The sequence below is a fragment of the Anguilla anguilla genome, chromosome 12 (genome assembly GCF_013347855.1).
Source record: "Anguilla anguilla isolate fAngAng1 chromosome 12, fAngAng1.pri, whole genome shotgun sequence".
Classification (NCBI taxonomy): domain Eukaryota; kingdom Metazoa; phylum Chordata; class Actinopteri; order Anguilliformes; family Anguillidae; genus Anguilla; species Anguilla anguilla.
Window position 1 is genome coordinate 9742223 of NC_049212.1, and position 15384 is coordinate 9757606.

A 15384-nucleotide genomic window follows, 5' to 3' on the forward strand; every position below is an offset into this window, starting at 1 on the left:
TGATTCCCATAGTGCTCAGGTGCACCAGAATGATTCCCATAGTGCTCAGGTGCACCAGAATGATTCCCATAGTACTCAGGTGCACCAGAATGATTCCCATAGTGCTCAGGTGCACCAGAATGATTCCCATAGTGCTCAGGTGCACCAGAATGATTCCCATAGTGCTCAGGTGCACCAGAATGATTCCCATAGTGTTCAGGTGCACCAGAATGATTCCCATAGTGTTCAGGTGCACCAGAATGATTCCCATAGTGCTCAGGTGCACCAGATAATGATTCCCATCGTGCTCAGGTGCACCAGATAAGTGTTTTTCTGTGGAAAAGAGATGCTGCAATACGGTCATCACAGGGACTGCTTAACCCCTTCGCACAGATGCCAAAATCGGGGCAATCCTCACCCATTTAGGGGGTGTTCTGTTTGACTCTATAACTCCTGATGTGGGCATCACAGAGACTGTGGCTTAAATTAAGCAGGCCTCCTGTACCATTTGCAATACTAATTTAGATGAGATTATATTCATAATTTAGGTTGAAATACAGTGCTGTAAATTGCAAGTTGTTCTCCTTCAGTTTGAAATTAAATACTGAGATCACACACAGAGTTTTCAGTGCCAGGGGTGAGATACCAGGAAGCAGGGAATGATTTACAATCGGCAGTACTGCACCCTCTCACACGATTAAACACGGTTTTAACAAAACAGAGTGGGGATAGGGTCAAGGGAGCTAGTGGCGAGCTAGAAGGATAATTCTGGTTTTTTTTTCAACCTGTGTCATTTTTATAGTAGGCCTATTTTCAGTAATTCCTATCCTAGAAGTGTTTTTTTTTTTCTTAGCTGCTTCATTATGACATCTATGGGGCATATCAAGATACAGGTTCAATTTACCTCAGTCCAGTTCATCTAAACCTCTTATTTGGAAGTGTATTTTTTATGATTTAAAAAGATTATATAAAAAATGTAAAAGTGATTGAAACTTTTTACAATTATTACCAAGACACCAACCCTAGTGACGCCACTGATGGGAAATATATTGTAATATTTAAGATTACAGGTAAGAAGGATAGGCTATATAAATGTTTCGACACCCCCGATCTGTTGTTTTTACCTCTTTTGGGGGGGTCCAAGTTTTAATTGGGGGGGTCAGACCCCCTCAATCCCCCTTGTAATTCGAACACTGGGATACACTGCAAACCATCGGATGTCCTCATAGTTTCCCTTAATGGCACCTGTTACCATGAAATTTGGACTGGATTTCGTGTTCATTTGATAGCCAAGACCTATGGCTGATACATACAGCATGTTACAGGCAAAAACGTCGGTTTTTCAATATTTGGACTGTTTTTTTGTTTTTGTTTTTTTTAATGGAGGAAATTACCACATAGCCAACAGCCAAAAACTACAGGTTCTCAGCTTCATTTTGATGTATAGGTTGCGGGGGTTTGAAAGAAATCCAGCTGCCACGCCAGGCTTTTGTCTCGCTAGCTCCCGCACCTGACGCCTCCTCCTCCTCGATGCGAGAGTTTCCCCGAGTGATAGCCGGGAATGGTCAGCTCTCAGCCCTCTGCCTGCTGTGCGCTGCCTCGGTGGGGGCGACTACAGAATATAGCGATCACATTTCAAAAATGCGTAGTAAATTAAAGAACTAGTTAGCGAAATCAAAGTCCTATGTTGCAAACAGAATGGGCATTTTTATCTTGTGGCCATTATCCACAATGATATGAATCGATTTGAAGAAACATACTTAATGGCTGAAGCACAGAACGTATTTATTAAATGTTTTGCAGCGCAGTGCCTCAAAGTTTGTTGGTGTGTGTGTGTGTGTGTGTGTGAGAGAGAGAGAGAGAGAGAGAGAGAGAGTGATACCAACAATGACTATGAGAGCTCTACCACTGAGCCACCAATGCTCTAAAATGTAGAAATAACTGCTTAAGTTAAATGAACATTAGACATCTAAAAACTAACACCTGAAAAGAGAAGCAGTGTTTCTTTTTCCTGAAAGAAAAGATATTTCCCCCATTAGCCCTATTTCACTTAGGGTTAGTCTATCAAACAGATTGCATTTAGGCTATGAATCTAAAAACATGCTGGGTAGGTAGAAGCTATTATTACCCGTGACAATCTTTTCTTGTTTTGTGCCAGTATCCTTGCAATTAAGTCGTCATCTTTTGTGGGTGCTGGTGCTGCACTTGCCCTCCTAAAACTAGGCGGACGCCTTGGCCTGGCGTTACTTTCACTCTGCAAATAAGTTAATAACGTTTGAAGATGATCATCTGAATGAACACAGGCTAACAGTAATGTTAGCTAACATTGACCATGGTAGACTTGATTGCTGTTTAGGAGAATACCTGTTTCGTCGCTGTTCCACTGCAACTGATCGGCTTGACATCTCTCTTTAGTTTACAACTTTGAAAAAGAAACTCACGTTTAGCTTTGTAGTTTATGCAGAGCAAGTCAGTTAAAAGTTTGTAATGAATTTAATCAATCATACAAAAACAAACTGCGTGTGACTGGACATCAGCTGTTGATTCTACCAAGTGTTTTGATTGTAAAATGATGTAGGGACAGAGGAACGCTACAACACTTCTCTTCATTGCTGCCATTGTTTTTGGAGGCGATTAAGCTAACCGGTAATGAGAGACCCCTACATCTGGTTTACATACCCGGAAATGTGAAATAGGCCTATCGGCGGGCTAATGCTGGCTATGTTCATGACATAAAATGGCCACCATGAGTAGTCTTGCTGTAGTGTTGTGACTACATTCACTATACAAGCATTACATTACATTTACATTACAGGCATTTGGCAGACGCTCTTATGTTATACACGTACAACAAAGTGTATAACCATAACCAGGAACAAGTATGACGAAACCCCTAGAGAGAAGTACCAGTCCAAGTGCAGGGAACAACCACATAGTTGAACTTGGACCCTGAAGGTTAAACTGATTAACACTAACACAACGAGAACGGCAACAACGCAATCTATGGAAAAAATACAAGCAGTAGTTAAGACAGTTAATGCACCTAAGTCACCTACGAAACAGCTGCCTAGTTACAACCCTAAGCTTACAGTCATTTACAGGGGGGTAGGGAGGGATGGGGAGAGGTGCAGCCTGAAGAGGTGAGTCTTCAGTCGTCGTTTGAAATGGGTCAAGTAAGTAGCAGAACCTCTACATGATTACTATTTAAAAGTCTGTGTAGTGAAGCAGTAGTGTTTTGACAACTTATTCATTACTAACACCAAGTAGCAAAACACTCTGCTTGATTACTACTGGAAACACTATTGTTTTGCTACAGAACTCTACAAAAATCTACTGGTGTATCGTCAGTAGTACATAAACCATACATTCACTGCACAATTCCTACATGTCACTACATAGCCTCTACCCACACAAATAGGTTTTGTGTAGTGATTTCAGTACTTTTTAATGAGGGAAGACCCTCTGAAACGGGGTTTGAATGCCAGTTAATTAAAAGTTTGCCGTCACCTGTCACTTAGTCAATATTACCATTCTTGGTTTTAGGTCAGAATGGTATCACGGCATGCTTGTTATCCCTTGTTATCATTCACAAACCTACGGATGAAAATGCGTCCAGTAGCCATGAGTTAAAGACGGAACGCCTATTCAACTTTCCAAATAAAGGACGATTCCGATTTGCGGGATGCTAGGCAACCGTAAATTAAGCTAGCAAAAGTAACTATAAATGTGCTTCAGTGTTGCCATCCGTTGTGGATTCAAAAAGTAAAACCCGGACCGGATTTAAAAAAAAACCGGACTGGATTCAAAAAGGAAAACCCGGACCGGATTTTAAAAAAAACCGGACTGGATTCAAAAAGGAAAACCCGGACCGGATTTTTAAAAAAACCGGACTGGATTCAAAAAGGAAAACCCGGACCGGATTTTTAAAAAAACCGGACTGGATTCAAAAAGGAAAACCCGGACCGGATTTTTAAAAAAAACCGGACTGGATTCAAAAAGGAAAACCCGGACCGGATTTTTAAAAAACCGGACTGGATTCAAAAAGGAAAACCCGGACCGGATTTTTTAAAAAACCGGACTGGATTCAAAAAGGAAAACCCGGACCGGATTTTTTAAAAAACCGGACTGGATTCAAAAAGGAAAACCAGGACCGGATTTTCAAAAAAACCGGACTGGATTCAAAAAGGAAAACCCGGACCGGATTTTTAAAAAAACCGGACTGGATTCAAAAAGGAAAACCCGGACCGGATTTTTTTAAAAACCGGACTGGATTCAAAAAGTAAAACCCGGACCGGATTTTAAAAAAAACCGGACTGGATTCAAAAAGTAAAACCAGGACCGGATTTTTAAAAAAACCGGACTGGATTCAAAAAGGAAAACCCGGACCGGATTTTTTAAAAAACCGGACTGGATTCAAAAACAAAACCAGGACCGGATTTTTTAAAAAACCGGACTGGATTCAAAAAGGAAAACCCGGACCGGATTTTAAAAAAACCGGACTGGATTCAAAAAGTAAAACCCGGACCGGATTTTTTAAAAAACCGGACTGGATTCAAAAAGTAAAACCAGGACCGGATTTTTAAAAAAACCGGACTGGAATCAAAAAGTAAAACCCGGACCGGATTTTTTTAAAAACCGGACTGGATTCAAAAAGGAAAACCCGGACCGGATTTTTAAAAAAACCGGACTGGATTCAAAAACAAAACCAGGACCGGATTTTTTCAAAAACCGGACTGGATTCAAAAAGGAAAACCCGGACCGGATTTTAAAAAAAACCGGACTGGATTCAAAAAGGAAAACCCGGACCGGATTTTAAAAAAAACCGGACTGGATTCAAAAAGGAAAACCCGGACCGGATTTTTTAAAAAACCGGACTGGATTCAAAAAGGAAAACCCGGACCGGATTTTTTAAAAAACCGGACTGGATTCAAAAAGTAAAACCCGGACCGGATTTTTAAAAAAACCGGACTGGATTCAAAAACAAAACCCGGACCGGATTTTTTAAAAAACCGGACTGGATTCAAAAAGGAAAACCCGGACCGGATTTTCAAAAAAACCGGACTGGATTCAAAAAGGAAAACCCGGACCGGATTTTTAAAAAAACCGGACTGGATTCAAAAAGGAAAACCCGGACCGGATTTTTAAAAAAACCGGACTGGATTCAAAAAGTAAAACCCGGACCGGATTTTTAAAAAAACCGGACTGGATTCAAAAACAAAACCCGGACCGGATTTTTAAAAAACCGGACTGGATTCAAAAAGTAAAACCCGGACCGGATTTTAAAAAAACCGGACTGGATTCAAAAAGGAAAACCCGGACCGGATTTTTTAAAAAACCGGACTGGATTCAAAAAGGAAAACCCGGACCGGATTTTTTAAAAAACCGGACTGGATTCAAAAAGGAAAACCCGGACCGGATTTTTAAAAAAACCGGACTGGATTCAAAAAGGAAAACCAGGACCGGATTTTCAAAAAAACCGGACTGGATTCAAAAAGGAAAACCCGGACCGGATTTAAAAAAAAACCGGACTGGATTCAAAAAGGAAAACCCGGACCGGATTTTTTAAAAAACCGGACTGGATTCAAAAAGTAAAACCCGGACCGGATTTTAAAAAAAACCGGACTGGATTCAAAAAGTAAAACCAGGACCGGATTTTTAAAAAAACCGGACTGGATTCAAAAAGTAAAACCCGGACCGGATTTTTTTAAAAACCGGACTGGATTCAAAAAGGAAAACCCGGATCGGATTTTTAAAAAAACCGGACTGGATTCAAAAACAAAACCAGGACCGGATTTTTTCAAAAACCGGACTGGATTCAAAAAGGAAAACCCGGACCGGATTTTTAAAAAAACCGGACTGGATTCAAAAAGGAAAACCCGGACCGGATTTTCAAAAAAACCGGACTGGATTCAAAAAGGAAAACCCGGACCGGATTAAAAAAAAAACCGGACTGGATTCAAAAAGGAAAACCCGGACCGGATTTTTTAAAAAACCGGACTGGATTCAAAAAGTAAAACCCGGACCGGATTTTTAAAAAAACCGGACTGGATTCAAAAAGTAAAACCAGGACCGGATTTTTTTAAAAACCGGACTGGATTCAAAAAGTAAAACCCGGACCGGATTTTTTTAAAAACCGGACTGGATTCAAAAAGGAAAACCCGGACCGGATTTTTAAAAAAACCGGACTGGATTCAAAAACAAAACCAGGACCGGATTTTTTCAAAAACCGGACTGGATTCAAAAAGGAAAACCCGGACCGGATTTTTAAAAAAACCGGACTGGATTCAAAAAGGAAAACCCGGACCGGATTTTAAAAAAAACCGGACTGGATTCAAAAAGGAAAACCCGGACCGGATTTTTTAAAAAACCTGGACTTGGATTCCCTGCTTTGCAGACTGAGCTGCGATCAGCAGCCCAGCCCACCTGGGTCCCTGCCCCAAGGACTGACCTGAGATCGGCAGCTGCATTTTCTCATCTTGTCCATTCATCTTCACTTCATGTGAGAGCACACAAGAAAGCACGCACATATGTAGGTGTGTATGTATGTATGTACACTATATGACCAAAAGTATCTGGACACTCCTTGGTCTGAGGCTGTTTTTTCATGCTTAGGCTAGGCCTCTGTTCCAGTGAAGGCAAATCTTAATGCTACAATCACATTCTAGATGATTCTGTTCATCCCCAACAGTGTGGGGCAGGGCAACATTGGGCACATAGTGCACATAGCACATAGGGCACATAGCGAGGCCCATATAGAAAGGGTTTTGTCGACAACGGCATGGAAGAACTCGACTGGCCTGCACAGAGCCCTGACCTCAACCCCATCCAACACATTTGGGATCAACTGGAAAGCCAATTGTGAGTCAGGCCTAATTGCCCAATCAGTGTCCAACCTCACTAATGCTCTTCTGGCTGAATCGAAGCACATCCCTGCAGCAAAGCTCCATCATCTAGTATCTAGTAACTCTTCACAGAAGCATGGAAGATGTTACAGCAGCAAAGGGTGGACCAACTCCATATTAATGCCCATAATTTTGGGTTAGATGTCAGGTGTGCATTTACTTTTGGCCATGTAGTGTTTCTACACACATATTTATTTACGTACGTATGTGTGTATGACATGAGTGCTGAGTTCAACGAGCGAAGGTGAACGCACAAAGACAGATGTTAGCAGCCACTGAGAAGCCTACCTTACGCACGTTGACATTAGAACACACACCCACACACACAACAGGAAACATGCAGTTTACTTGTGCATATATTCACATGCGTACTGAAGGGCATGAGGCCCAGTGTACTCTGTCCCGCCTTAAAGCCTGTGTTCAAACTTTCCAGGGGCTTAATGGCTCTCAATAGAGCTTCAATAGCTTTATCAAGTTCAGTTATATAAACTACAATCCCTGGGGAACACCGTTTCCCACAACACTATGCTCAAATTCCGTTCCTCTTGTTGCTATTTCAAATCAAGTTCAATTTCAATCAAACCTAACTCTAATCCTTTTAGCTTTAGCTGTTCATTTGGGACTTTCTCACTGTTTAGAAAATCTAAAGATATATCATCATATCCCCAGGCTGAGTCACAGAAATTAATTATTCTTCATTTGTCAAGGATTTATTTAGCCGGCTGTCCATAAAGGCAATATTTGGCATTCCTGACAATGCTGTTTTTCCAGGATAAAGTTTGACTAACCACAGACCTGATTTTATTTGAAACACAACTTTAACCAACAGAAACCAACAGACTTGTCACACAGTAAAATGTCTGCTGTTAATTCAACTCTAACAGAACGTTTGGTCCCAATGGGGGACTTGAATTAATGCTGGACATTTCGCATTAAAGATTTTTCTTTTCCAAAGTGTACCGAAGATTACATAAAGATTTTTGTTAATAGTTTGTAAATAGCTTGGTCTTTGACTGCTCTTGGATATATGACTCTGCTTCTGCTGTTTTTCTGACATATTTACCCATTTTAATAATTCACCATCTCCTATCTCTACCATCTAAAACTTCCTGGGTGCTGCAAATAACCATTTGCATATTTGAGACTTTTCTTCTGCCATTACATTGAGAAATTTGGTTTTCGAAAACACGCACAGGCATATGTAAACACACAAATATGCACAAAAATGTATACTCCTGTGGACAGAAACACATGCAAATGATGTACATGTACCCAATACACAGACACGTACACAGTGCCGGACCGGGGGGGGTAATAATGGTGGAATCATTTAAATAGAATCTACACCACAATAAGCATCTGCCCTTCAATTAGCCACAACTGACCTGTCCTCTCTGAACTGTGCTACACGCGTTCTTTCAACAGCAGCAGATCTAGGGAAACCAAGGACTACAGCACCACCTAGAGGCCGCAACTGCAAAAATCTCACAGTTTGAAGCCATTATTCAAGTGACATTTTCCATTCAATCATTACTTCAGGACTGGAAGTCAATACTACCTGATCCCAGTTTCTGCCAATGTTGCCATGAAGCAGATTGCGTGTGTGTGTGTGTGTTTGTGTTTCTGTGTGTGCACGTGTATGCATATGCATGTACGTGTCTATCAAATTGGACGTACACTTAAAACAAAGAGAGCGTTGAGAAACATTATTTTTAAATGATCAGTACGGGTAGTAGTTATCCTAGGTGTTTGTAAACATCTGATACGTATGTATCTTTTTTTTAAATCCAGTATATTTCAGTAAGGTCTGGTTCAGGTGTTGGCTCAAAATCACCGCAAACTATCTTTTCCGCTGCAAATTACCAAACGATCCAAGTCAATTTGGGAAAAAAGAAGGAAAACAAAAAAGAAACCTGGTCTCAAAAAAAAGCAAGAACGTCAGTCAAGCTTCACACGCCACTCATCTGAGAGCGAGGCCAGGAGGCCGCCAGGTCAGGGACCCGCCCCTTATCAGACGAGAGACACTGCGGCTAGCGAACGAGGAAGCTAACAACGGCAACAGCGGGTAATGCAGAGAATTCAAAGCAAACGCTCACCCGGGGGGTGTCAATCTAATGTATAAGCCCAACAAACCCTCCACCGCCACCACCACCCCCACGAACTCACTCGGTTAGATTTGAGAGCTGTCCGTCAAGGTGACTGACGGGCGGCTCCTTATCGCGGACAATGGGAAGACGAATCAATTAAATCGCCTTTCAGACATTCAGCCTGTTTAATGCTGAGGAAGATGGGATGTCTTTGTGAGAGAAGAGAAAGCGAGACAGGGACAATGAGAAAGACACGGGGAAGAAGAGGTGGGGGGCGGGGGGGCAAAATGATACATAAAAAGACAGTACAAGTTTATTCACGTCTCACCCTGGGATTCATGAAATGAATTTGGGTCAGAGGGTGGAAAAAAATTTAATGAAAATGTGGCCAAGAAAAGAAATGATCAAACACATATTCATACAAATACTCTTTTCATATGCAAACATTCACTTTTTGCACATTTTTTTTCCGCTTTAAAAAAATATATATTTATAATGTTACACTCACTATTTTGTTCACCATAATGGAAAAAAACAAATACAATAAATACAATAAAAACAATAAATAAATAAATGACTGAGCTGTTGAGGTGTCCTGTTATGGCTCCAATTCCTAGTGCAGTGATGCGGCTGGAAGTAGACTGGAAGTCCCATGGGGAAGGGCTGCCCAAACCTGTTCCTGGAGATCTGCCGTCCTGTAGCTTTTCATCGCACACATTTACCCACATTTACATCAGAGCGGGTGTATGTGTATGCATGCACATTATAAACACGCATAAAAAAAACTTTATAATAAAAAATATTTTATTTTTATTATTTTCAAATGATCTCAAACATATTATGGAGTCAAGAATAGTCTTAGGCATTTTATGTATTTTCCCATTTTCCACTGAAACACATTTTAATTCATTTTTTTCCAGGCATGGTTGTCACACAACCTACATATTAGCAAAAATACTGACCCGAGCAGCTTTCAGGATTCTGTCAGCTCAAACACGCAAACGGCCACAAGCGGCCGCAGGAGAGCGAGCGGGAGCAATTAACGTCACGCAGGAAATGTGAACAATCTGGGATAACTCGTTAAACCAATCCTGCTGTGTGTTCAAGCAAATTAAGATTGCAATTTACAGACAAATGGAGAGATTTGGAGATTCTGAAATATTAGCGTGTGTTAAAAAAAAAAAAACTGTCAAAAACTGACGACTGCTAGAGAAAGTGTTTTTGACATATTAAACTTTAATGTTGTTAAAGTGGTCACCCAACCCGCACATGCCTCACTGCCTCCTGCATAAACAGGGAAGCAAGCTACCAGCTGATTTCACAGTGACAATACAACTTGTTGCTCGTTAGGTTGACATAACACTTAAGGGGCCTATGTGCATCCTTGGCGATACGGCATTTTTGTATTCCAGAGTCACCCTGACCCTTCTCCACTTCCGTATGTCGCTCAGAATAGGAGAAACTAAAAGACTGTATTGTCATGTAATGTGCAATGCCCTTCAAAACGATCTATACCCCTTTATTACAGATGACAGCACAGTGCAGGTACAAGTACAGCTATGCTGCAAGTTCAAAAAAGGAAGAATTGCATTTGATATTAATACAATCTCACAGAAAAATATTTTGTTCAAAAAAATGCGCCACAACTATTCATACCTTTTTCCCCCCAATCGTTTGGCACACTTTGCAGTGTTAACCTTACGAATACAACAAGCCAGGATGTATGAAAAAAGCCATCAGCACTTGAGAATGTTTTACCCAGGTTTTCAGGAAGAAAATTTGTTTGGCATGAACTACAGTCTTAAAACATCTGGCGACGGCTGCTGTGGTCTCAGATTCCAAATGTCAAATCATGAGTCTGGAGTAGCAGAACAGATGGAATTGCCCCACCGACTCATAACCCATCGTTATGGAATAATTCATATAAATTCTGACTCATAACCCATCGTTATGGAATAATTCATATAATTTCTGACTCATAACCCATCGTTATGGAATAATTAATATAATTTCTGACTCATAACCCACCGTTATGGAATAATTAATATCGTTTCTAGCCCATCGTTGTGGAATAATTAACGTAATTTCTCATTCGGTGCTGATGGTGGCTCCTCCCCTCCGTCGCAGAATGAGGCCTTCAGAGAGGAGCGCTCTCCCTGCCCCCTCAAACAGAGCGTCCTCGTCCTGCAGCCCCTGGGCCTCCAGCTCCTGGTATTTCTCAATGAACCTACACACACCCACACAAACACATTACACACGCACGTTACACACACACACACCCACACAAACACATTACACACACCCACACAAACACATTACACACGCACGTTACACACACACACACACACACACACACACACACACACACATATTACACACAGACACACATTACACACACCCACGTATGCACATTACACACACAGACACACACATTACACACACCCACGTATGCACATTACACACACACACACACACACACACATTACACACACCCACGTATGCATGTTACACATTACACACACCCACGTATGCACATTACACACACACATTACACACACCCACGTATGCATGTTACACACACACACACCCACATATGCACATTACACACACACACACACACACACACATTACACACACCCACGTATGCATGTTACACACACACACCAACGTATGCACATTACACACACACACAATACACACCCACGTATGCACGTTACACACACACACACACATTACACACACCCACGTATGCACATTACACACACACACACACACACACACAATTATACACACCCACGTATGGACGTTACACACACATTACACAAACACACAGACTCACGCGCACACACATTACACACAAGCACACACCAGCATATTACACACACAGACACACATGCACGCACAAGCAAACATTACACACACACACACGCACATTACACACACAAGCACACATGCAAGCATATTACATACACACACATACATGCGCAAACACACACACACACACAGACACATTATAAGCATACACGCACACATACACACAGACACATTACACACAATGGGCACAAATGCACACATGCGCACAAATAGACACAAAGACAAATGTGCACAAATCAAAGGGATGATTCATTGTCTGGGTTTTAAAAAAATATATATATTAATTCAGTTTCGGTACATGTCATTGACTGGCCCGTACAGTTTCTATTGGCGATGAAGGACATTTTCAAAGATGTCTGACAACCTGCTAAACGTCACATCGGCTGGATATCTGGAGGGCTGGGGTCTTAGGAAAGAAAATACACTTCAAGTAACAAGGCTCCAAAACAGCTTGTGCAGGGGCATCATGCTTCCGGCAGTTGTGTGTGCGTATTACCCGATTATTATTATTATTATTATTATTATTATTATTATTATTATTATTAAAAATTCTAACTTATTTCCAGTCGGAACCAGTTCCTTGAGGAAAGGAGTGACATCACAATATAAAAACTGACATCTGTGTTTATAATTGTGATTAAATGCTATCGAATTGCTACAAACTGCTTTGGAATTACTTGAAGTGCATTTTCTTGATTCAGACCACAGACTCCCCATAATGCCCATACAAAGCTAGCCAGACATCAGAAACCCAAATATTCTTAATTTCACAAAAACAAAACAAAAAAAACACTGACTGGGTCAATAAAAACACACCAAACCAAAGTATTAAATAAATGAACTATCCCTTTAATTACAGCACATATCATGAAATGTGAGCCCTGGTACCATCACAAAAAATAACCTGACATCAAGTCATCAGTCATGGCAAACCAAGAAATTTTGTCTACATAACCATAGCTAAGGAAAGTACAGTTATTGTTCAACTTTCTTTAAAGATTCGCCAAGAGAAGACAAACACATCTAAAAAATGCCACTTCCCTACCTTTGACAGGTTGACACAAAGTTGCCTTTGCTGAGGTCAAAAGCCCTGGGCCCATTCCCGTACACCTCAAAGAATTTTCTGGGAGAAAAATATTTAAAATACTTAATTAGACACCGATACAAAGTTCATCCATATGCTTCACGTGTTTTCTCCCCGCCCCCCCGTATTAACCAATATCGTAATAAGTATTAAAAGTACACAAAAGATGAACAAACAGCGCCACCTACTGTGATTGTAAATATACAGTTCATCCACGCGAGTGTTTTCAAACATCCAGCTACACTACGCCGTTCACAAGCACAATGCAATGTCAAGACCCCCATCAGCACAGTCTAAGAGGAAAAACCCTGTATAAAGGGCAAGAGTCCCGAAACGATTACCAAACTCCGTCATTTCAGTTTAAATCCTACACGAGCACACCAACGATTAACCAGAAAATCACCTAGAAAACCCACCAAAAAGGACAAAAAATTCAATAAAATACACATAAATCTGACATAACGTAATACTTACGCTCTGATTGCGTCCTCTTTGTAAAATATGTCGGGCACGGTATCCGCCGACTGTTTTCCATACACCTTGGTCCGAGGTTTTACATACAGCGGCTCCCTCTTGGGCGGAAAGGCGGCATATACATCGTACCAAATTGGCTTGTCCTTCTCTTTCAAGACACCTGCTCGCATCAAGTCTCGCACCCTTCAAAATGGAGATGCGATGTTACTCATTGAAACAATGACTGGGAAATTAATAACACACAATTAACCACAAAACGGGCCTTAACAAAAACGAGAGCAACAGCTGCATAATGTTTGTAAGCCAACTAATTATACTGCATCAGAGCGAACAGTTACTGTACTTCTAGCAAACAGGTAGTGAGCGACCTGCGATAGCGATATCCTAGTGCTATCCAACATAATCACGTAATGTTTCTATTCTATTCTATGTAGTACAGTGGTGGTCAACCCTGTGTTCCTGGAGATCTAACCTTTCCGTCCCGTATGTTTTCACTCAATCCCTAAGAAAGCAGGCCTAATTCAACAGCTAGAGATCTCGCTGAGCTACAGTAAAATCAGGTGTGCCAAATTAGCTGAAATAAAAACCTACATGATGGTGGATCTCCAGGAACAGGGTTTGTTTGGAAAGCACGCTCAGGCCCTGCTAACTATATACATACTATCGCTATAGCAGGCTACACATTTAGCTCGCTACTCGAATAATATACCTACCTAGTTAACAACTCTGCTACAACTCACTAGCTATCTACGGCAAAGTCAACCACAACGAATCTCTACAGATCATGTATTATTAATATTATTTCGACAAAGCTAACGTTAACCTTGAAAAGGTTCTACCGGCGTTTGCTAACTCGCTCTGGCGTTCGACATTGTTTGCTAGAAAGCCTAAATTTATTCTTACCGTGTAAAAACTGTGCCGAACTTTTCAAGACGACTTCCAGCCATTATAAAGGTTGTAAAAGTACTTTAAATTTTGTTGTAATTATGTATTTTGACACGACTCCTCCATGTGTTGCTACATACTGAAATAACTAAAAAGCAATAGCATAACTACAGCTACAAACGAGCATGGTCGTTAGTCCCTTGTACGGAAGCCGAATGTAGACAAACTGCTTCTTCTTCTTCTTCTTCGGTGTTGTTTACCGGCAGCTTGCATCCTTGAAAGTTGCATTACTGCCATCTTTCGGAGTAAGTTAACTCCTACAGCTTATTTACTGTCACACTTTCATTAACAGTCCCGTTCCCCGAAGGTAATTAATAAAACATCTCCTCCCCTGCCCACTAGCACCACACTCCAGTACATTCCTCAATCCTGCTCCTGTTATCATAAAACCTCCCATCTCCTCCATCATATCCTTCCATTCAGACCTATATTTATTGCAGTTAATGATAAGGTGTTCTACCGTTTCTGGTACCTGACAGATTTCACAAAGACCGGTTGGATGTTTACCTATAACATGAAGTGTGCTGCGTAAATTGCTGTGTCCTATTCTTAATCTTGATATTACAACCTCCTCTTTTCTGTTTGAATTGTTTGCCATATTGATGGCATTAGAATGGGCTGAACGGGGTAGGGTTAACAAAATAGTAATATGTAGTGATTCTGTGTCGGCCATTGCAAGTATTAAGACAGGTACAGCCAGAAATCACCAGGATCTGCTGTATGAAATCTTCTTTGCCAATTCAAGAGTGGTTAGGCAAGGGAAAAATGTTACATTCATGTGGGTCCCAGCACATTCAGATATGCCGGGTATATTCTTACACTGCCTACTCTATTTTGTATCAGATGTAAATGTCTCCCCCTTCTCTCCTGATCCCAGTGCTGCTGCCATTCTTTATTGATATTTCCCCACACAATGCCCTTTCCCTCTGATTTTGATAACTTGATATTGATTTCAACACTTCCCTTTTTGACTGCTTCTTTTGCCAACGTATCTGCTCTCTCGTTTCCCGGCATATCTGAATGTGCTGGGACCCACATG

The 15384-nt window shown here is 41.1% G+C and overlaps 1 protein-coding gene across 1 annotated transcript; it reads right to left on the reverse strand.

The window, feature by feature from the left end:
* Positions 1 to 10186: 10186 nt before the first annotated feature.
* On the reverse strand, positions 10187 to 14517 carry mrps23 (mitochondrial ribosomal protein S23). The gene is made up of 4 exons (XM_035384024.1): positions 14304 to 14517; positions 13401 to 13583; positions 12888 to 12965; positions 10187 to 11195 (listed from the first exon to the last, which is right to left on the reverse strand). Exons 1-4 carry the CDS (start codon positions 14345 to 14347, stop codon positions 11057 to 11059), a joined length of 444 nt encoding a protein of 147 aa, XP_035239915.1. The 5' UTR covers positions 14348 to 14517; the 3' UTR covers positions 10187 to 11056.
* Positions 14518 to 15384: the final 867 nt, after the last annotated feature.